A 22,686-nucleotide genomic window follows, 5' to 3' on the forward strand; every position below is an offset into this window, starting at 1 on the left:
CACCTGTATTTGCGTGGATCATGCGTGTTTAGCACAAAGAGCTACTCTCTAGTGTAAAATTACACCTGCGACGTAACAGCTTTTACTTAGCCAGTGTTACCAGCAGCTTCTAAAATAACCGAAAGCGTAGAGGAAAAAAATATTTCCTTTGTTTGTTTTTCATTTTGTTTTATTTATTTCAACATCTGCAGACCTTTGCAAAATAGTTGACGTTTCCCCTTACATTCGATTTCCTCTGTTTCTGATGGAGTAATCAAGGAGGCAAAGGTACACACAAACAATCAAAAAAAAGAAGTAGATGAGGGAGCAAAGTCTGCAATCTGTCCGAGGGAGCCAGGAGTCTCTTGCTCAAACCAATTTCTAACTGCTGCATTTTGGTTTCGTGGAGAACTATCAAGGCTGGTCCTTCATAAATGGATCAAATCAAATAAAGACACCAAAATAAACCCATTTTGTTTGTCTCCCTGCACTCCACTGTGCACAGCTCCCTCTGGAGGCCTCTACCCCTGCGGATTTCTTCCTAAGAGCCCAGGTTTCATTGGACCGTGGCTCTTCCTCACCTGGGGGTGGTCAGGCTGGATCAGATTGGAGTCCACATCTCCCTACTAGCTAAGGGCTGTCCTAGACAGGCCCATGGCGAGGTTGGACCTTCTCCAGAAGAACACGTGGCTCACCATTTCCTCCATGGGCTAGGTCATCCGGAGACCAGGTCTGAAGATATCCAGAGATGCCAAAATCTGCAGCTCACCCCGATTTCCAAAGCATCTCTCCTTTCTCCCAAGCAGCTGAACACCAGTCCCGTGTCAAGAGCCTCATGGGCCAGCATGTGGTGAGATCTCCTGAGTGTTATGGTGATACAAGTTATTATTCACTAGAGTTATCTCCACAAAGGAAGACAGGGTGGCTGGCAGCATTCACCTGCCCTGTGAACCCTCTTCCAGGAGGTATTTTTCCCCCCCAAGTCCTTCACCAGGTGCCGTTGGCAGCCTTCTGCTCCCTTGGGCCATGGCACAGACTTCTTGTAGGGGCTCTGCAGAGGTAGTGATGCTTTATGCCTAGTCAGTCCTGCCTGTTGTCAGAGGTTTTCACTGGTATGGCAACCCCAGGCACCTGGGCCAGAAAGCTGTTGTGGGTAGGAAAAATCCTTTGTGACTATCAATGTCTCTGTGTTGCTCTCGAAGCAATGAACTTTTCTGATTTTTTTTCCCTCTTTTTTGGCCCTTACCACATTAGGAAAGAGCTTCTCAGAGGGGCTCAGTTCGGCATTAGCCAGGCAAGGTGAGGTCCCACTACCTCCCATGGAAGCAGTATTTCTGCGTGGTGTCTTGGGCAGAAAATCCAGCAAAAAGCTCACCCCTAGCACACTTCACCAGGCTACCCACTCCATTTCTCATGGCGTATAAGCTGCTGGGGTGTCCTGGTTGCCCCAGATCCAGCCTGGTTACCTCAGCTGCTCTGCCAGGCTCCTGCGCTTCTCTACAGGTGACGTTCAGATCAGACGAGTAGTCTGAAATAAATTCCCACCGCAGGTTCAATGTACTTCTGCTGCCTGTGTAAAGCCTTTTAAACTCATAGCTGAGTGCGAGGCTCAGTCACGTTGTGCTCCTCTGCATGTTTTATAACGAGTACTGCTTGAGAAAATGTAGACACAGCTTGGTGCTCAAATCCGTTCCAGAAAATGACAGAGGAGCGCTCTACTCTGCTCTCTCTCCCTCTTAAGGTCTTTTTTTTTTTATTTTCTTTTTTATAAAAGCAGGGCTTATTTGAGGACAAATTAAAAATAGCCTTGACAGTTAACTCTGGGCTTTAATCTCCCACGTGACATTGCATCATACATGATGAGAAGGAAATTCCTTCAGGCTCTAAATAAACCTATTATCATTTAATCTCTAACAGGTTATTTTGAAATCCAAACAGAACGCATCTTTTGTGCACTCGCACAGCAACAAAGATCACTCCGGATTTCCAAGAGCCCTGACAGAGGCTTAGAAAAACATAAAAAAAGAAACAGGGAGCCAGGAGCAGGGGTGAGGAGCAGCAGGCTAAGCTGCCCTGACAGACAGCTCTCAAGGTGTGACAGCATCAGCCAGGTGCGGGATAGGGACCCTCCAGCTCCACAGGGACAACAGACTGGGCTTCTGCCACTTCCCTCTTTCCACAAAAATACATCTGCAGCCAGGTGGTGCCATTCCCAGAGGATGCAAGCATCCCTATGGTGTCCTGTCTGCCCCAGGCGGGCGAGGGGGGCAGGAGTCAGCTCTGCACAGGCCACATGTCCCCTCGCCCCCCTTGCCTGGCACCTGGCATCCTTCAAGAGCTAGTTCCCCTCTTCCCTTCACCACTGCCATGCCGCCTCCTTTCCTGTACTGCCCTAGCCCTTGAGGTGTGTGCTTGACATTTTTCTTTACTAATAACTATACTGTAACTTAAACGGAAGCTTTCTTTTCCTTATGCAACAATGTCCTCTTTAATGAGCTGGGAATTCATAAATAATGCCTATGTCTTTCATAGGAAACATTTACTTTCCTAAAGAAAAAAAGCACTAGCCCAACAGTCACTTCTAAAAAAAAGGTTTATATAATTTACTGGCATTTCAAAGAGGTGGCCTCCCTCATCCAAGAAGTTGTGCATGTGGTACTCACACAAAGTCCAGACAGAACAGGAGGTAAAAATTGCTGTCTTCTTCTCACTCTCAATTTTTACATTCATCTAAAGGACCAAATGTGAGAGACCTTGACTCGTTCAGCCTGTGCAACTCATCTATTTGAAATACACTTACCTTTGTGTAAGCCTCTTGTGAATGGCTTCCCCGTATCAACGAGGACAGAAAACAGACATGCTGTCAGAGGCAGCTGCATAATGAGGGAAGAACGCAACTACAGGTGTGCTAATTTAATCAACCATCATTTAATTCAACACAGTAAAAGTCTTCTTTGCATATGTATGTCCACTAACATATTTAACACACCAAAGGGAAGACAAGAGGACTGCTGAAAAATCATGATTGTTCTCCCTATATATATTTTTTTTTTTACACAAAGCAAAATATATAGAAAAACACACACTCCTCCTGACATCATCAATATCCCGCCAGTGCTATTCACGCTTTTGACAATGAGCTTCCAGCAGGCCTGCAAGCTTTGTGTCCACAGGGTTCTGTAGACAGAGCTGTTCTGCAAGCCTCAAATGTTGTTTGATTTAATTGCCAAACATCTCCTTGGAAGGCATAAAGAAACATGACAAACATCACTGTGTTATCACATTAAATAATAAAAAGCCCATTAATGCTTTACAGATACAGCTTTTAAGAAAGTCTAGGAATGATCAAATCCTCATCCGAAGAACATCTCTCAGATATCTTGAATCACAGAATCCCTGCTGCTGAAAGCTCACCAACTAAACCAGACCAGCACAACGTAGACAGCGTGAACCTACACATAAATAAATTTGGTTATCAGCTTGCTTCTTGGAAGCATGTTAAATAGGATTCTTCTTTCCTAACTTTATAATCTAACAATCAGGTATCTGGTCTAAGCTCATTTTTATAATCAACATAAAAATTTGAGTGAATCCACACACTCAAGTGTTTACAAAGTGCAGTAAACATAAGGCAGGGTAGAAACCAGTAAACTGGAGTTATTAAGACAAAAATATGACAAATGAAACAAAGACCTGTTTTCTTATTTTTGCTTTAAAATGCTCCTGACCAAGGGCTAGGGCAAGAGAAAAGTTTCATCATGCTCTATGGCATAAAGCAGCTTTTTCTTGAGTATTCTTTTACTGCTGTATCTGGGGAGGAACAAAATGTGGTAGCAGGTATTAGCAGAAGGATAGAACTCATCTGGATCTTCCACTTCAGGATCTTCGATAGTAAATGTAAAATTTTCCTGTCCATAGCCAGAGATTCGATCAGATCCTGTCAAAAAAGCTGAAGGAAGGGGAAAAACAAAAACAAGTTAGCAAATTAAAACAAAAAATAAACAGGATAATGTTATCAGAGGATGAAAATCACGAGGGAAAATTAGTGTAAAAACAGGGCTATTTCCATAACCTAATTATTATGCGTTGTTGAATTTGTACCTGAATATAACAAAGTCTCTTGCTGATTCATAATTATAAGTGCTCTTTTACTTTTACTTATACAGACTTTGTGGATGAGAAAGGCCAGGCTAGGTTTGACCTTCTACATTTAAAAAGGATGAGCTGGCTTCTGCCATCCTTTGAGAAAGCTGAACTGCTTACATCAGCATAGTCTGCTCACACACGCTGAGGCCTCTGACCAACAACGGAAAACCACAGAAGTAAAGGATAAAGTAATGGCAAGGTTCAAGGCGGTCAGATGCACTCAGACAAGCCTCAAGGGATGTGAGAAGGGTCAGAACAGTGTCTGTGCAATTCTTTGTGTCACTTCTCTTTGTGGCTTTCACTAGAAGACGGGGGCGGGGTGGGGGGGGAAACGTTGAAAAACGGTTTGGAACTATAGTATTTTTCATGTTCAAGCATCTAAAATGTGTGTTGTGGGGGGGAGAAAAGGGCTATGAACAGTTTAAAATGCCTGATACATTACCAAGAAACATTTTCTTTTTTTCTTCTGGGAGCTCGTGAAACACAGTCCAAAAATTCTTGATGGTTTGATCTAACATTCCATACTGTCTGTACATCACATTCTGTTGAAGAGATAAAAATAAAACTGGCCAGTTAATCCTCACTATTTCAATTTTTATTTAAAGCAACAACAGTTTATCTGATAAATTTGATAATCCTGTTCATAGATACTAAAATCCTCTTAATCTCTGGAATCTGCTTGTTCATTTGTTTTTCAAAGATTCATATGACGATCCTTGATTTTTTAGTCCCCTTTATTCTTGTATCTGATGTAGATGAGAAAGAGACGCAAAACAATGACACAAATCAAGAAAAGAGAAAGTCCCTTGAGCTTCTGTTTTTCTGTTCATGACTTAAGCACTCAACAAAAGAACACATCAGAAAGAGTTTAGACTCAGCAGACATAGCAAAAGTACAGTGTGCTTGTATCCAATACCTTTTGCAGCAGCTTCCAGTCATATTTTGTGTGTCCCTGGAGAATAATCTGAAGCTCTAAAGGGAGAAACATTGTCCAACTTCCAGCTGGGCAGCCTCTTAAAAACCCTTTCTTAAAGTCCCCAAATGGCTTCCGTATTGATTCACTGAACACGTAATTCACATACAAGTCAACAAATTCCTTCCTGCAAAGATATTTTTAATCAAAGAAGCAATGCAATAGGTGCTTTTTTAAGAAGGAAAATTATAGAGAGCTTTATTCCTTATTCCTTATTCCTTTATTCCATATGACCTGCTCTCCTGTAAAGACTCAGTCTTTACTGAGAACAGTCATCACTGGCAATTATTTGTGCACTGAATAAGCTGTGAGGATCATCACAAATAAAAGAGAATACTGGCCAACATGGATTCATTTTGATCATCCTCCTTGTACTTCATGTGAACTCTCCAATGAAATCCTATCAGACACTTCACTATTAAGATGGAACCTAGCAGACCTAAATGGTGTAAATTCAGCAAAACTCCCACTGAATGCCCAACAATTACCCTGAAATCAAAATAAGTATTTGCATAGCTGCTAATTAGTAGTTTCACTCTTCTGTTTGTGATGGGGATTCGTTTAGTGACGTTGTACTTGCAAAACCAATTCAATGTAACTTCTATACTTTAAGCTTCCTAAACAGCCTTATGGGTCCTCAGATTATCTGCAAAACTCAGGCCACAAAATTTCTCTCCGTCCCCTGTGCTGAGGTTAATATTGACTCAATACCTTATTGACAGATTGCTCCTCCTCTGTTACATACAAAATACATTCCATACACGTAACTAAGCAGGAAACATTTTGCTCGTAAAATAACCTTCTAGAGGTGTCTCTATGACTGGATTTCCCAAACAAGTTGCCTGCATTTCCCTGAAAATGTTGTTCAGAGATATTTTATACATTTGTTAGGAATTTCCCTGATAAAGCCAGGCATGTCTGTATATGCAGATGCCAGGATGTCCAAGGATCCCCTTTTTATCCACTGCTTGCACAAACTGCCAATGTCTGACACATACACAGGACATACAGCGAGAACCAAAAGCATACAACTTACTGGGCCAAAAGCACAATGCTGATGTTCAATATTTTCTAAGACTATATGGGGATGGGGATAGATATGATATTGCATATGCTCAGAACAAGACAACAGGATAAGAAAAAAGAAAAGTAAAACTGACCTGTTATCCTTAGTGACAGGAATGTTGGCACCATTTTGTTTAAGTTCAACAATGGAACCTCCTTCTTCTATTATCTACGCAAATAAATGAAAACGTTGGATGCTATATCTATATATGACAGCCATACATGTGCTACCTCTATCATCCTTTATTTCTGTAGGGCCTGACACAGCACTCTTACTAGTTTGAGTTTACAGACAAGTTGTGTCGTTTGCAGTGGGACACTGTCTTGCCTGAGCACATGCACGGCAGGTCTGAATGGCATAATAATGTCTTACCCTGAAGTCCATGTCCAGGCTCTCAAGGACATGATCAGATTCTTCATCCAAAATTCTCTGAAGTCTCCTTTCAAAAAACAAAGAGGAAAAAAGAGAGAAGAAACATGACCATTCAACGCACTTTCAAATTCCACTGAAAACTATCCTTGGACAAACAGTATTTAAATGCATATACATACAGAACACCTATACTCACACAGAACCTTACCAAACGGCCCTAAACTGATCTGTACACTTATGTCCCGCTGCTGCCATGAGCTGAGGGCAAATGCCTTCACCATGAAGGATTCCAGGCAAGTCCATCCCCACACCCTGTGGGAACAACTTTATGTAAAGTTCCATGCCAGACAGGCTTGGACCACAGCCTTGTTCTTCCAAACATCATTTAGCAAGGCATTAAGTGTGGACCAGGGGGATGATCTGGTAGAACTGTTTTGGAGTGCATCTCTCAAAATATTGCAGGCAACCTGACGTTTCAGTCCATGTCAACAGTCCTTGGCTCATGAGAAGGGGTTCTCATCTTCTCGACTGTTTATTAACACTTGCGTAGAGAGCTGGGCTTCAGGGGCCTAGAAGCTTTATGCTGGTGGCAGCAGCACCTCTTGCTGACATATCTGCCTGAAATCTCCTTTTCCGGTGCGTGGAAACCCCACATACACGTTCTTAGATTTGGCACAGCCGCAGCATATGCTAATACTGTGCTTGTACGTAACATCATTGATAATTGGTAAATCAGAAGAAAAACCAACATAAGTAACGGAGTGCTTAGTTCTTCCAAGTCTCAACTACAGTTCAAAGTGGTTTTGAACTATATATTCACAGTGCAGACTCAAGTTCATGTGGAGCAGAAACCTGACCCCTTCTAAGCCACGGGGCTCAGCTTTTTATTTCGGCAATACCAGCCTCTGTTCGAGAGCAACATCTGCGCCCTGGACAAGGACCACCTTGGAAGTCTGGGGCTTTTAGCAGCTCTGCAATGGCAAACCTAGCTGCCACAGATACCCTGAATACAGCCTTGGGGATCAGGGATCTCCATGGCCATCGTCAAGTGAGGAGACCCGCCTCAGCCGTAGCTTCCCAGCTTGGCCTGGCTCGTACCGGCCTACGTCTGGCAACAGCTCCTTGAAGTCCTCCAGGGTGGGTTCCAGGCCCAGCAGCTTCTTGTAGAGAGCCTTGGGGAAGGGGAAGGGCACCATGCACCCGTTATACAGGGCCATTCCGCACAGCGTCCCGATTCGGAAAAAGATGTCATTGCAGCTTGACACCTGATTAAAAACGAACATATTTAAAAAAAAAAAAAATTGTCTTTCCCTGGAGCAGGCTCTCGGCCTCCCCATCCCATCCCCTTACCTGACTGGGGAACCACACCAGGCCGGAGTCGAGGAGGCGGAAGGCCCCGCTGTCGGGCTGGCAGAGGCTCCTGGCGGCGACCCTGAAGAGCTCCTGCGACGGCCCGCCTTCGTCCACTCCTTCCTCGCCCACGAAGCACACCTGCGAGCCCCGAAACACCCATAGCCACGGGAACACCGACACCGGGGAATAAGGAGGGGGAACGGAGAGAAGCGGGACCACTATGCTTGGACCGCCGCGCAGCCCGGGGGGCGTTGGCGGGAGGACCGGAAGCGGCCCTCAGGGGCCGCTTCCGGTCCTCCCGCCAACGCCCCCCGGGCTGCGCGGCGGCGGGAGCGGCCATGTTGCGCGGCGCCACGGCGGTGTTGCGGCGGGCAGCGAGCAGCGGCCAGGGCCAGGAACCGGGGCAGGTCGCAGGCTCGGCGCGGCTGGAGCCGTCGCTGCTGCGTTTTCTGGTGTGCCCGCTGTCTAAGCGGCCGCTGAGGTGAGGGGCCGGGCCCTCTGGGGCCTGCCGCTGCCTCCCCCCCCCCTCCCCTTCCCGAGGGGCTGCCAAAGGGCAAACTCGGGGTATTCACTCCTTTTGTTTTGTTTTTGTTTTGTTTGGGGTTTTTTTGTTTGTTTGTTTTTCTGTTGTTTTTTTGTTTTTTTTTAATTCCTTGCCTGGCCAGGTATGACGAAGCTACCAACGAGCTCATTAACGAGGAGCTGGGCATTGCCTACCCCATCATCGACGGCATCCCGAACATGATCCCAGAGGCTGCCAGGACGACTCGGAAGAAGCCCCCAGTTGAGGGTTCAAAGCAGCCCTGAGGACCTACCAGCCACAGCGGTAAACTGGGGCCCATGGCTGGAGGAGGCATGCTCCCCTCCCTGCCCACACTGACTGTACTGGTTCCCCTCCTGTCGCTAGCAGGCTTGTTTTACTCAGCCAGCGTAGATGAAACTTTCCCCCAGGGCTGCACCAGCACAAACAGCTTATGTTTCTACAGTCTCCTCCTTCCTGTTACAATACCTGTTTATGTATTCTTCCATCTGTGGACCTGGATGGGGATTAAGCTTTTTAGGCACAACTAGTGCGATGCGTTTGCTAACTCCTGGGCTTCTCTAAAGCAACACAGTTTATTTAATCTCATCAGGTACGCAGTTGATTTGAGGAGTTCCTTTCTGGCACTACTGACTCGTCATTTTTTCTAGTGGTATCTGGAACTGTATAAAGTCCTCTGCAGCAGCCTATTACTTAATTACTGCTAAGACAGATAAAGAGGAGGAACAACAAGAAGAACTAATTCCTTCTAGTGTATCCCTTCAAGAGTGGTGTGTGTTTGTAGTGGCACTAAGAAAAAATCTTCTAGGTGGCGATTGTTTTTACGAGGAAGAACTGTACCCTGACTGGAATAACTGATCTTAAATAATAAGCAATGATAACATGCAGCAATATGAGTCTCTCTGAATTGCGAGCTTTGGGTTTGTTTATTTGTTTTGAACTGATGTCTCACTGTCAGAAGAACACATAATAAATTAGGCTGATGTTTAATAACCAAACAAGTTAAATGAAGACATTTACTTGGATGATAGCCATGTCTGTATGTCCAGAATTACGTCTCCATGCAGAGACGACAGCATTATAATCAGCTTTTCATCTCTCTTGCTGGCACTATCCTTCCTTTCCCTTCAGGCAGCATCGCCATGACAGAAATGGCTTCTGTGGCTATGTCACTTGCTGGCCTGTAACGCTGGCTCCCCAGCCACCAGGTTTTTCACATACAGCAAACTAGCCCAGAGTCTTTAAAGTCAGTCTAGCAATAATAGTAATGGACTTTGCTAATTACCAGTTTACTGAGCAATCCTATTACATTACCCCAAAGCAACTTCACAGTAAATAGCACCGCCACTTGAATTTAACTTATGCCAACAAAGCTTGATGGCTACCTGGAATAAGGATGTAAGATGCTGCCCTCCAGATTTACTCTACATCTCCCGTAGAACATGTTCTATAATAATTTGATGAGTAGTTATTTTGTTGTATGCTCAGGGGATACCAAAACCCTTCTGCCAATACTTCAGTAACACTGAAAACCAAAGAACGCTGCAGCAATGCATTCAGAGCTAACAAATAATACAATTCGGTATCTTACCTTTAAGATCTTTCTGAAGTGCGAGGTTTGTGTGGAATTTAAATAGGTCCATATGTCTTGCAGAAGGCGCTGTCTATCGACTATTAAAACCCACTGTTCGCAGCCCATCAGCATTAAGGGTACCTGAAGAGTGAAGTAGCAGCATGTTTCTCTCTTCTAAATTGTTTAAAAAAAAAAAAAAAAAGCCACACTTACATGATTGAAGGGGCTGGACAGGGCTTTGCATTCTATAGAAAGAATCGTGGTCTTGTCTTGCATGTCAAAGATGCACGGATATTTGGTCAGCTTCCATATGGCCAGCTGAAATAACTGAAATGACAAGAAAGAAAAAGACGCGGTGATTTTCTCTTGCAAAATCAGAGTTTGGGGATACATGTGCAGACGGCACTGCCAGCCTGTATGCTGGCAAACTCCTGTATCTCTGAAACATGCCCTTGTGCTGTATGTGAACACCACCAGCAGAGGCATGCATTTTAAAAGCAGCTTCTAAACACTTCTGTGGGTGGGAAACCCTGACAGGTGTCTGAACTGTCTGTGCAGGCAGACGCTGGTGTTACAGTGCCCCAAGAATAGAATAGGGAGAGAGTGATTTTAACAGCATCTTCCATAATTCAGCTAAATCAAAACACATGGTGAAAATGCCCTGGATACCCAGGGTATGGTGCACTGTTGTTAAAAACTATTGGGTTTATTATCTGCAACACCAAAAGTAGAAACTGGTATACAAAATAATCTAATTCAAAGTGTTACACCTCTGGTATAATAAGGCAGCAGCTTCAGGTAATGTCCTATTTGGGTTTTGATTCTATACTGTTTCTCAAACCTCCTCCACTCTGCTTAATTGGTACAAAATTGGTATATTAGCAAGTGAAAGGTTATGACAGAATTAGGCAGTTTCCCTGAGAGTTCCAGCCAAGTTGCCAGAAAAATGCATTTTTTGCCTAAGAAAGCCCTTACTATCCATGTTGCCGTTTCATGCTGTTTGCTGTGACACCAGTTGCATTTGGTAGCTAATTTTCATTCCCTCATGTCATCCAGAAGTAGACCATTTCTCAGATTATTTTTTATTACCACAGCTTTGTTTTTAGATGTAAGTAAATTGAAATGCTCAATAGGATTTCTACACAAAAAAGTTTAAAGAGACCTCACAGTATTTCTGTTAATTAAACATAACAAAATCCAGAGCAACAAGAAGCACAGCAACCATCCCTCATGGCTGTTTCACACTGGTCACCGGTTCAAAGCAAATAGAGCTGCCTAAGATGCTGGAGGACAGCTCTGAGCCCGAGAACCAGGGGTCATCTCAGGAAAGTCACTATTGTAGCTGCTAAAATACTGGGATGGTAAATGGCTTGCATAATTTAGAACAGCTGGAGGACTAGGGAAAATGCAGTCTTTGAGATGTACTGGGCAAGAGTCTAGAGTTGACGTCCATACATATCGACTCATTTAAATAAAATGGGGGAAAAAGTGTTTTGCACTGCTGGTAATGTTTTATACTTACTTGTCTCGGAGTAACGAGCCAACACCATGCAGTAATCTCTTTCACTTGAGTCACATAGAACTTGTTTTCTTGTACTCTGAAACCAGTCCTGGAGTTCACCTGCGTTGATACACGCAATATGAAAAGGGGTGTCATCAGACCCAGTGAGCTACGCGTCTGTGTGGCAGGACAGGACAGAGGAGTAGCAGGGCTCTGCAGAAAGAGCTTGGAGGCCCTCCACAGAAGTGGAGGGATAGAAACGCTACGAGTAGCACAGCACCCAACAGTGAGAAGTCTCAGAAAGCCAGGTATAAACTAGCAGGAAAACAATTTTCCTTTATGGTGAAGACCCCTTAACAGGACTCTATCGACACTGTGAGTGTCTCTCATGTTGCAGGAGAATCTGAAGTTCCCTATTCATGTTCATACTTGTCGCCTGGCAAAGGTACCATTTTCGGGGAGATGGTGAACATGTAAATCTCCAAACAACGTAACCACTTACGGAGGAGTAGGCTTGCTGCACTTTTGAGGTTATTCATCTGGATAAATACAGATTCAAGAGTCTAAACTTTGATGCCCAAATCTGCATTCTCAGCCAAAAGGATATTCAATTCTGAACAGAATTTAACAGCTTTCTCTGATTCATACTAGGTGCACACTTGAGCTCTTGACTTTCCTAAACCTTGAACATCTCAGCAGGAGAAAGGATGGTTGTCAAGAAGAATACAGTTATTGCCCCCTTTCTTCCCCTTGTTCGTCTGCAGCTCTAATTCTGTTGTCCCAGAAAATTTATCTGGTAACAGGCTCTTAAAGCGTCACGCAGGGTTACTGCGGCAGCCACCACGGGCCAAGCAGAGGGGTCGTCTTCTAAACGCTGTGAGCAGTTCCTGGGGAGAGGGATCTCGCCAGCAGAAAGGGGAATGGCAGTGCCACATAACGGACACCACATCCATAGCTCTCCATCAATGCATGCATTCCTCACGCCCCTGAGGACATGCCTCCCCCTGCCAGGGGCTAGAACATGATTTAGCTTTTCATGCTCTGTAGAGGGTCAGCCAGGCACAACAGGATTCCTTCAAAGCTGTGCTGGTGTAGAGCCAATGAGATTCCTGAAGCAATGTCAAATGACAAGGCCCCATGTTCCCTTGTAAGAAGGAAAACCAAAGAATTCAACAAGTAAAAAGGATTAAAATACTCTAACTCGAACTGATACGTCCTGTCTAGTCACAATCCAAACACTTTCTCACCTGGTAAAGAGTCTGCAGTATTTGCAGAGTCACAGTTTCATGGGGGTGCAGGGCAGAAATGTTTCTTTGGTGGTCTCTGACTTTGGTGATAAATTGAGACAGGTTTTTCTGGGAAACCTTCTGATATAGAATGACCAGCTTCTTGAAAAAGGATGTTTCTAGATTTGACCACAGGCATTCTGTAAAGGAAACAGTGAAGTATCCGTCACAGGTAACTGCAAATAAATGAAGCTGCATTTTCTCTTTTTATCAAATAAACTAAACCAAAAAATGCTTAATGTTGCACTACAAAACCTAGTAAACCTCAGACTCGGAATTTATTTTTTTTCTTGTGTCTTTCTATGTAGTCCCCATGTTCCTACTTCTACTGAAAGCTTTTCTTTCAGGCTGAACTCTGTAACAAATTACATCAGCGATACTAACTCTTGCTCCGCAGCCGATTAAATCAGTCAGTTGTGGCATCATGAAACCCTACCAAGAGTTTGCAGGTCCTTTTTCCGGAGCCTCATGATGGCTTCTGCTAGCAGCCTGAGAGAACGGGAAGAGCTGCCATCCTCTCCCTGCAGAAGGAAAGGCAAGATCAGGTAGACTCTGAAATTTTCAGGTGAGATGGGAGAGGAAGACAATGATGGCAGTAACATCTCGATCCCGTTTTGCACCTTCAGAGAGGGAAAAAAAAAGAGACAAGGGTTAAAAATGCAATTACGTTTTGCCAAAATCATCTATGAATTAGGTTGGCATGAAATTCCCAAGTTTCACGCACAAACCCAGAGCTCCTCAGTATCTGCGTAGTGAGAATCCTTACTTCGAATCCTTACCTCCTCAAAGACGTTTGGCTTCTTGCTGATCTTCTTATAAAAACGTTGCACTTCTGACAAGTCTATACCCGAAAATTCTTCGGAAGTCTTGAAATGTTTGTCTCTATCATAAAGGTTAAAAAAAAAAAAAAGAACACCAAATGATGTGAGAAGCTGTTTTTTGTTACTGACTGAATAGTGAAGCATCCTAACATCAGAAAATACTTGGAAAATTCAGCTGTGACCCCAGTGGGTATAATTTCGTCTGTTATAAGAAGATATTCTCATTGTGGTGTGACCTGATGGGTATTCTGTCCTTTCAATCTTGTGTAACTGTGCACTGTTAATGGTAGGCTTCCTGTATTTCACCCTAAAATGACTTGCAACTTAAGTGCTGTGAGGAGCTATTATGGATCCTTTGACCTTTTGGAAGCTGTAATATTGCCTAAAGAGATTATCATCATCTGTCAAATGTCACTATGGGGTAATCTGCTAGAATGTGAGCATCTGTAGCACATTTCAATAGGACTGGGGGGATAAAAAAAACTTTATTTTAGTTTGGACTTTGGGAAATAGAGACTTGCTTCTTGCAAATTCAGATACGACTAATCTTCTCTACATACATGGCCTAAAGTAACTTTCTTTAGCTGGACTGTCTACTTTCTGGTCTCAAAGAACACTTTCTGGTCAGTTTACATGCAGTCAATATATTCTGTTACATCTAAATCAGCACACTCTACCTTTTCTCCAGGAAGCTTCCGTTGATGCAAGCCTCAGATGAAAAGATCAGTCTGATACTCCTGACAGTAAAAAAAAACCAAAGTCAATCCTCCCTCCTTCAACATGAGGAGCAACTTCAGGTTTTTAATTCTGAAAGAACAAAAATGTTCCCAGCGTCTGAAGGAACATTAGACTTTCTCACTACCTGTATTCCTGGTTCCATTCTTACCAAAGCAGCTATTTTATCAAGCGATTTTCTGTCAGGCCCTTCCTATTGAGATCTGGAAAGAACCCTCTCTCCTTCACCTTCTCAACAACCATTTTCCATATGATCCAAACTGTACTAAAAGACATCAGGGAAATGTTTAGATCCAAATTAGCCAAGATATTTAAATGCTCAAAATTGGCAGCTAGAGTCAGACTTTCCCAAAGAAAATAACCTCCCACATAAGATCTGGAAAAAGACTACATCATCGTAATTCTCAGCCATAAGCGTAAGGCTCCCCACAGCAGTATATACTTACTGCTTTTGAAAATGGGTAACTGAAGAAGGGATCGCTAATTTTTAAATGCTGACGCACACAAACATTCCAGTTTGGGTACTCTGAATGATGGCTTTTGCACAAGGCCTCAGTCTGCAGACCAGATCTTTCACTGATTTAACTTGTCAGCTCTTCCTCAGCTTAACAGCCACTCTGTGCAAGAAGAGGACAGGCTTCCGAAGCCAGGCAGTACATCTGCTCTCTTCCTGCAAAAGGATTGTCGAAGGGCTGTTGCTTACCAACAACTCTTTTTCCTGGGCAAAAACTAAGTAAGAAGTGCCAGTAAAAGATTCTGTCTTGGCTAAATTCTTGAACATCAGTTCCTACAATAGTCTCCAAAGAATAATAATTTTTAGAGAAAGTCATGTACTGGTGGGGGGGAGAGGAGGGAAGTGGGGGAACCCAGCAGGTTTCTGACTTACTTTTTTACACTCTCCCAGTGTCGAAAACTGGAATTGGAAATCCATGCATCCACATCTTCATCCTTCAGAGTGGCAATACCATTCAAATAGGAATTCTGCGTGAAATGCATGAAAATATATGAAAATATTGACAAGATTACAGGTCTAGCAGACGGGATTCTCTTTTTTCAAGCCAATCATTAAAAGATTTCAGCCTAACTATGGAAAAATTAATGGTCATCCAGCATGATTCAGCTGCATTAACCACAGAACAGACACGTAATTGCAATGCAAGTTAGTTTCTGGGTAAGCATGGAAAGAACTGCAAGAGACATATAAACTTGAAGGGCTAAAGCAGGATGGGAAATGCAAATGTTTCCGGCAGTAGTGTGAAAAATGGTAAAATTAGAAGCCATGATCAAATATGCACATACCTTGTCCTTGCAAAGGACAATACTTTGTTTTCCTCCTGCAGTAATTTCAATCACCTTCTGTGACATGTTGTTTTCTGTGAAAGAGTAAAAAGAATTTCAAGGAAACATTTGAAGAGACAGTTATTATGTAGCGAGAGTTCAGTGCACAGATGTAGAACAGTAAGAAGAACCCTCAGATAGTAGCTGTCTGTCTAAAAGTTGATCCTATGTGGTCATTACCCATGATGATAAATCAAGCAGCAAATGGAATTATCCATTGTAGAATCTGTTGGGATGACCAAGCAAGCATGAGATACGATGTTAGCCTCTCAGTGCAAACATGAAATCACGAAAGCAAACAACTCGCAGAAGAAACAAATAGAGATTGGACAATGTCATTGTACATTGTGCAATGGTCATTACCCTGATGGGATTTTCCAGTATTCACCGGTGAATTGATAGGAAGTGGTATCAACTGATTAGGCCGATCTCCCAGCTGTCCTTTTTCACCAGCACCAAACAAATAGACTTTGTCCAAGGAGGGGACGTAGACCAGGGTGTGCTGTCTGTTCAGAAAAAGAAAAATGGTCATAGTAAGCTAATACCACTAGCCCAGTGGTATTATCAAATAAAAACAAAGTTTACAGATGCATTTTCAGAGTGAATAGCTGAGGCTCGTCTTTAAAAGTTCTGACAGTCCAGCTAAAGAATCCCTTTAACCGAAGTCTTAGGACCCTTCCTTGCATAAACATCCAGCAATAAAGAAACATGTGGACTCAAATTTCCTATACTGTCCTCTAATGTTTGTGATTTACCCTGGTTCCACATGCAAAAATAAAGTGTTACGCCTTGCTAGCTTCACTCTCTTCCATTTTTTAAAGGGCAACTTCTATGCTGCTGAGCCTGACGCAAAGCCCAGGAAAGCTGACAGGAGACTTTTTCTGGCCCAGTCCCAGAAATGCAGAATGAAACTGGGTAATTACCATGATTCTTTGGTTCTTTTTAAGGGCCCACCAGTTTGTCAAAGTGGATGGGAATTCGGTGACTTTTCCAGTGCCGGCTTTTGACAGTCTTTTGCCCTTTGGAACCCAGTACACCCTTCATCTCTTAAAAGAGAAAAAAAACAAGGGCTTTCTGGCTTCTCTGGGAGAGCCCTTTCCCTCTGCTGACACAGGCAGAGGGTTCTGCTTTCACTGGGGTTGTGGCAGGAGGGTGGCTGACACTTGAAGAGTGGGCGATATTCTGACAGTGCTGGCCTACTGGGATACAGGGATTTGAACATCTTGGTGACTCCCCTCCCTCCTGTTCTTTGGTGATTCCCCTAAGACCTTGACCTTAGAAGACATGTTATTGGTACTTTCCCACCTGCCGCAGGCAACCTGCGAAACTCTTGCTCCCCACAGCTCGGCCACCACGCGAGGCGTGAGTTCATTCCGGGTGGAGTTGTGACCAAGCTGGCCAGCCCCTCCTGCTCCAAAGGTGCACACCAGCCCCTCCTTGAAGATGAAGAAGCAAACGCCAGGATCACTGCACTATTAACAGCATTCAAATGGTCACCACCGAGAGTGAGAGCCAGCAAGACACAATATGTTATATGGGACTTGATTCCAAACATCCCTGACTGAAACACAGGTCAAGTTCACTTCTCATCAAGCCTCATCTTACATTGTCTAATGTCCAAATCATTTAACTCCTGAGAAAAGCAACTTAGCTCCTGAGAATAATTACCTGTTGCTTAAGAGCTTTACTTGTATGAGTAAACCCTAGTGCATTAGCTATCATTCTCATTTTCTGAATTCCCCAATAGGCTACAAAAAAAGATAATATTTTCAAAAACACTGAGAGTTGAGCTAGACCTCTTTGCCCCAGGATTCCCATTCATCATCTCCCTGAAAAAGTCTGTACACAGGTGATGGAATCTGAGAAACGGCCAGTTTTCCCAATAGCTAAGTTAGCATCCCTTGGGAATCGTCTTCAGGCTTGGATGGAAGCACGTGTTGCCACCCCAATTTCTGCGTGCTGACTTTTAGCAGTGTATCTTTTCTCCCAGGGTGAGGTCTCAGATGCTCAGACTTTCCATTTCAGACTCACCTTGGAGAGAACTGCAGTATGATCTGCCCCACACGAGATAAATACAGTCTTCCAGTGCTCTAACGCTCCAATGTATGATGGGCAGCTCCTGTCTGAAAAGGAGATAGCACTGCTGAAGTGAGAGTACTGGGGGTCTTACACAAAGAAAGATTTGGAAATAAGGGGGTTTAGTGCTTTTCAGTCCTCTCTTACAGCAATTAATGTATTTACAACTTGGTTTTGAGTTGTTTTCTACCCTCCACTACAACATACTCTTTCTCATAATGTTCTGTCTTTTTCATAGTGTTTTCATTTACATTCAATGTTTGTTTCCTGGTCAGGAAACAAAACTCAGTGCTTTCACATCTGCTTGCCAAAAGGTACTTGGCTTCAAAATATCTGGCTCTCAAGGGTGTGAACTCACTCAGGTCCTGCTGACTTGAGGTTCTGTCTAGCTAGAGCAACTCTGCTCTAGCCTTCTAGGTTTGAAGACAATGAGTGGTTTTAATTCTTCTCTCACCTTGTGTTTACAGAGAATTAAAGAAGGCAAAGAGGTATAAAATTAATTTCCTTCATGGAAGACTGCCTGGAGAGAGCATGGGAGTAGGGAAAGAGACCTCTGAGACCTTTTAAGAGCCCATGCTATCCAGTTGGCCACATAAAACAACCAGAAGTTCTCTGTAGAAATACAACCTCTAAACCCCTTGTCCCTGTATGCCTTTCCTGGTCAGGAAACAGGTAACTTATCCAGACATACTGTCTTCAAAAGACTTTACTGGCCACTGCTGCTCCAATGGGGTTTGACAGTCCTGAGGAGCCACTCCTGTGTCTGCAGTAAGTTCACTGACCAGGAAACACCTTCCTACTGCTGTCCTTCCTTACCTTTTGTGTCTCCAAGTCCCAGCTGTCCAAAATCGTTCTTTCCCCAGGAGTACATGGCTCCGGAGAGTGACACGGTGGCGCTGTGAGCTCCTCCAGCAGCAATTTGAGCGAGTGGGATGCCCTTTATGCTTTTCACCAGCTGTGGTTGGAGGATGAGTGTGGTTTGGCTCCCCAATCCAAGCTGACCATGGGTATTCTGGCCCCAGGTGAAGAGCTCACCTCCTTCACATACAGAACAGAATACAGCTCAGCCTCACTGCTTCCCTTGAGTCTTTGCATTTTGGGAGTGGGAGCGAAAATCAGTGCTGTTTTCAGGGCTCGAGCTACAAGGTGAGACCATCAGCAGCAATCAAATCTTCCTGTTTGCTTCTGACCCCTTTCAGGCAGTCCCATGCTGCCTGTGTGACTCAGCACAACAAGAATAAAGGCAGGGCATTCCCACTTCCAAAGCTATACTTGCAAAAAGTTCCCAACCAGAGAAGTGCTCCAACTTAAGAATGATCAGGTCTGGTGACTGCAGAGTGGGGCGGCCACGTCTACTCACCACAACATGCCTTTGAGGAGGGGTAGCGCTAAGGAACTAGAGAGAGACAGAGCTGCAGGTCCCTGGGTGCTGGGAGGAAAGGGCAGCACTAAACCAGCCCTCTTTGTGTCCCCCGCCCATTGCTTATTGCTCTCTAATGGTGTCACCAACTACTGGAAGGAGTTCAAGCACTCCCTTCTGAGAGCAAGACTGCCATAATGTGACTCCCGTTTGGAGGAGAAGTGTGCTTGAAAGAGGCTACCTCTGGAGAGCGCCATGGCGTGCTGGTCCCCACATGCTATTTGAACAATATTTTGGTTTCCTAGTTCTTTCACCAGCCTACAAAAATAAGGAAAAAAAAAACAAAACAAAATGAAACAAATCAAAATAGATAGATGCTGTGCCGTGACACAAAGTAAATAAAGAAGATCCTCTGCTCATCAAGTCCTAGCATGTTTAGCAGGAATTATGTGGAAAAATATAGGCCACCTGTAAGTTGATTCACCCTGCTCTTATGCTAACCTACTGCAGCTGGGCTAACTGATTTGATTGTGGTTTGCACCACAAGAAGCTGGAAGAGAATCAGGCTCAGCCCTGGGCCAGTCAACAGAAAATCCCACAGCAAATTGCTGTGCCATTTTCAGATGATGGTTACCTTCACAGCTTAACCAGAAGGTGGCAAGGTTCAGATGTGCTTGGGTCTTTCACCTGCAGCTTTCCTAAGCCACGTGTGGTTTGCAAGTTATCTGCGTTACTCTGGTTATGTGCTACCGATCCTTACTAAGTTTGAGAGAAACCTGTGTCATGCGCATCCCAAGCAGCTCAGATCTTGGTATTATCCTCAAAATCAGTGCACTTCTTGCTGGGTAACAAAAGAAGATAAAGTTTTGGGTACTAGGAAGGAATGTGTTCCAGTTCCCTCTTTACAACAGGAACATGCCTTAGTCTCTTGGATGTTATCTTTAGGAAAAGTGGGCCACCTTCTCTGACGGTTACCATCCATACCTCCACCCCGTGAAAGCTTCTTACCTTATCTTAGGGCAGTTGGCTGAAGCTGTAGCCCAGTGTTCAGAAAGCTTCCCATTAACAGAGAGAATGAGCGTATGTGTTGCATCGTGGTTTGAACATCGCATCTGCTCATTCCTCTGTGACTGCTTGCGCTCTGCAGAATGAATATAGACAGGCATGACAGTCACGCTAAGGCAGCAGGCATCTTAACTATCTTGGCCCCCCAAGATCTCTGTGAGCTACTGCTTTCACCAAGAGCTTCTGCTCCTCAGGAAGAAGTGAGACAAGTGTGCCTGACTTATTTTCTCAGGCCCCTTGGGGTTTCAGTGTCCTACCCACTGCTTGGTTTCATGCCAGGCAACTCTCCTGGCTATCACTAGAAGGCATTTCTCCATCTCTTAGGCTGCTGTGTCACCAGTTGCCAAGACTATCAGTGAAATGTCAGCAGAAGCTCGGTCTATCACTTATGCACAGCTGTGGAGAGCGCCCAGGGGAGATAAGGCACCTCATGAGGTATCTGACCACCCCAGATTTCTCACAGCCTTGAGGATGGGATGCCTTGAAGTCAGATGTCTTACAAGGCACTGGAGAAGCAATGGTGGAAAATTCACACACTGCCTATTTACAGCAGAAGGAAGTCCCTTCTTGCCTGCAGCTGAAGGGCTGCAGGTGCTTTCTTGACCCTGAGACACCGGATCTATGCAGTTGCTCCCGAGTAGCCCTACTGCAGCACAAGTGTCTGAGAGAGAGGATGCCTGAACGTGAAAGGTGGTGATCAGCACAGCCTTCCCTGATTTACCTAACACCTCTGCTCTGTTGGCAGACTCACTGTCCACCTTTCTCACACCTCCCCAGCTTAATCACAACACGTAACCATAGAGGAGAATCCATGTCTCTTCCCCAGCATGGTCTCCCTCCTTCCAGCCTCCCCCGCTTGCTCGCACCGGGACATAATTAAGCACCTCTCCCTGAAGGGCAGCACAGCAGATTACTGCAATTTTAGCGGTGTCATCTCCATGGCGCCGGCGGCGGGTCCCCGCTCGGCCGAGAGGCTCCCAGCCCCGGCAGGGCTCTGGCTGCCCCCGCCGCCCTCCCCGACCCCTCCGCTCTCGCCGGTCGGTACCTCCCGTGCCCCGCTGCCGGGTGTTGCTCCCCCGGCTCCGCCGCCCGCTCCGCCGCTGCTGCCGCCGTCCCGCCGCCATCCCCGCTCGCCGGCCGCCCGACAGCGCGGAGGCAGGGACAGGGACAGCGCCGGGGACGGCACCGAGAACACCCCGCCCCGGCGGGGAAATGGAAACCGAAACTCGATGGATGCGGTGGCAGCGGGAGGAGGAGCGGGCGCGGCCGGTTCCCGGGATCCCCGCCGTCGGAAGGTCCGGAGCTGGCACAAACTCGTGGAGCTGCCGGGCTGTGGGGAACACCCGGCTCCCTCCGGCGGCTGCCGCTCGGGGTGGGCGGAGAGAGGGAACCAGAAAGCAGGTAGAAGGATGCCGGGGTTTTCCACGTGGAAAAGGCACCCGTAATGACTTCATTATTCACCTCGGAGAGTGACCCGCCAGTGTCCATCCTTTATAGCTTTCTATAAGCTCAGAGACCTACTCTGCTGCTCCCTGTATCCTGAGTAACAGTCAACACAAATTCAGAGGGGCCACTTGGCTGGGTGAGTCAAGCAGCAAGGGAAATGCCTGGTTTAGGCAACCTCGTCTAGTTGGAGGTGTCCCTGCTGACTGCGGGGAGGTCAGACTAGATGACCTTTGGAGGTCCCTTCCGGCCTGGACCAATCTATGAGTCTATGAATCAACATCTAAAAGCTGTCTGTTTCCATTCTCACATTAATCCCTCTACCCTCTGCTAAATCTTCCCCTGCTTTCAAAGACCCTGGAAGCTTCTCTCCACCCAAGAAAGGCCACCCAGCCCGCCCCACCTCATGCACTTTCTCACTGGAGTGATGCAGGCAGGACCATCCTGATGACAGCATCATAGAATGGTTAGAGTTGGAAGGGACCTTAAAGATCATCGAGTTCCAACCCCCCTGCCATGGGCAGGGACACCTTCACTAGACCAAGTTGCTCAAAGCCCCATCCAGCCTGGCCTTGAACACTTCCAGGGATGGGGCATCCACAAGTGATAAAATAAGGCATATTCACGTGAACGATGAAGTGGATCAAAACACGTAAGAGCATTTTCATTGTATTCCTAATAGTTTCCACTGATGAATTAAATTCAATCTGCTTAAGAAAACTTTATGCTGCTGAACACGAAGCACAGGTTTTGGTGGGGCATTCTACAAGAGTCCCAAGAAGCACAACATGAGTCTACAGGTTTATACTGGTATTCACTGAAACACAGTGGAAAATTTCCTACTGAGACACCAGAAATATTTATTATATTTGAATAGAACAGCCTGTGGTGTACAAAAAGACACACAGAGGCCCCTGAGGTGAAGAAAAAAGGGTGTTGAGGGGCCATGGAAGCAAAGCAAGATGAACCTGGGGCATACAGTAATTAACTTCTCCCCAGGGAGGAGCAACCCAGCCTTTCTCAGCCACTTCCCTACACACACTATGGGGACCTTGTCT

At 45.1% G+C, this 22,686-nt stretch overlaps 3 protein-coding genes across 3 annotated transcripts; 2 read left to right on the forward strand and 1 right to left on the reverse strand.

The window, feature by feature from the left end:
- Positions 1–2,886: 2,886 nt before the first annotated feature.
- On the reverse strand, positions 2,887–21,309 carry LOC141464819 (probable E3 ubiquitin-protein ligase HERC4). Its single transcript, XM_074147942.1, has 23 exons — positions 21,231–21,309; positions 20,129–20,261; positions 19,362–19,438; positions 18,577–18,798; positions 17,716–17,807; positions 16,990–17,120; positions 16,048–16,190; positions 15,646–15,719; positions 15,233–15,327; positions 14,289–14,348; positions 13,570–13,672; positions 13,227–13,410; positions 12,752–12,930; positions 11,526–11,624; positions 10,217–10,330; positions 10,022–10,114; positions 7,887–8,027; positions 7,635–7,801; positions 6,537–6,603; positions 6,259–6,332; positions 5,042–5,225; positions 4,568–4,667; positions 2,887–3,928 (listed from the first exon to the last, which is right to left on the reverse strand). Exons 1-23 carry the CDS (start codon positions 21,307–21,309, stop codon positions 3,714–3,716), a joined length of 2,826 nt encoding a protein of 941 aa, XP_074004043.1. The 3' UTR covers positions 2,887–3,713.
- On the forward strand, positions 8,209–10,188 carry PYURF (PIGY upstream open reading frame). The gene is made up of 2 exons (XM_074147944.1): positions 8,209–8,370; positions 8,555–10,188. Exons 1-2 carry the CDS (start codon positions 8,228–8,230, stop codon positions 8,694–8,696), a joined length of 285 nt encoding a protein of 94 aa, XP_074004045.1. The 5' UTR covers positions 8,209–8,227; the 3' UTR covers positions 8,697–10,188.
- Positions 8,730–8,960, forward strand: PIGY (phosphatidylinositol glycan anchor biosynthesis class Y). The gene has a single exon (XM_074147945.1). The coding sequence runs from the start codon at positions 8,730–8,732 to the stop codon at positions 8,958–8,960; it is 231 nt and encodes a 76-aa protein (XP_074004046.1).
- Positions 21,310–22,686: the final 1,377 nt, after the last annotated feature.

This window comes from Numenius arquata, chromosome 5 (assembly GCF_964106895.1).
Source record: "Numenius arquata chromosome 5, bNumArq3.hap1.1, whole genome shotgun sequence".
In the NCBI taxonomy this organism is placed as follows: domain Eukaryota; kingdom Metazoa; phylum Chordata; class Aves; order Charadriiformes; family Scolopacidae; genus Numenius; species Numenius arquata.

Bases quoted from the DNA above. Each gene is read 5' to 3' on its own strand.
- PYURF (XM_074147944.1), top strand. From the start codon at position 8,228: ATGTTGCGCGGCGCCACGGCGGTGTTGCGGCGGGCAGCGAGCAGCGGC. The intron at 8,371-8,554 runs GTGAGGGGCCGG...TTGCCTGGCCAG, and splicing joins CTGTCTAAGCGGCCGCTGAG to GTATGACGAAGCTACCAACG.
- PIGY (XM_074147945.1), top strand. From the start codon at position 8,730: ATGGCTGGAGGAGGCATGCTCCCCTCCCTGCCCACACTGACTGTACTG.
- LOC141464819 (XM_074147942.1), bottom strand. From the start codon at position 21,309: ATGGCGGCGGGACGGCGGCAGCAGCGGCGGAGCGGGCGGCGGAGCCGG. The intron at 10,331-11,525 runs GTAAGTATAAAA...TTGTCATTTCAG, and splicing joins GGCTCGTTACTCCGAGACAA to TTATTTCAGCTGGCCATATG. The intron at 6,604-7,634 runs GTACGAGCCAGG...GTTTTTTGAAAG, and splicing joins CTGTTGCCAGACGTAGGCCG to GAGACTTCAGAGAATTTTGG.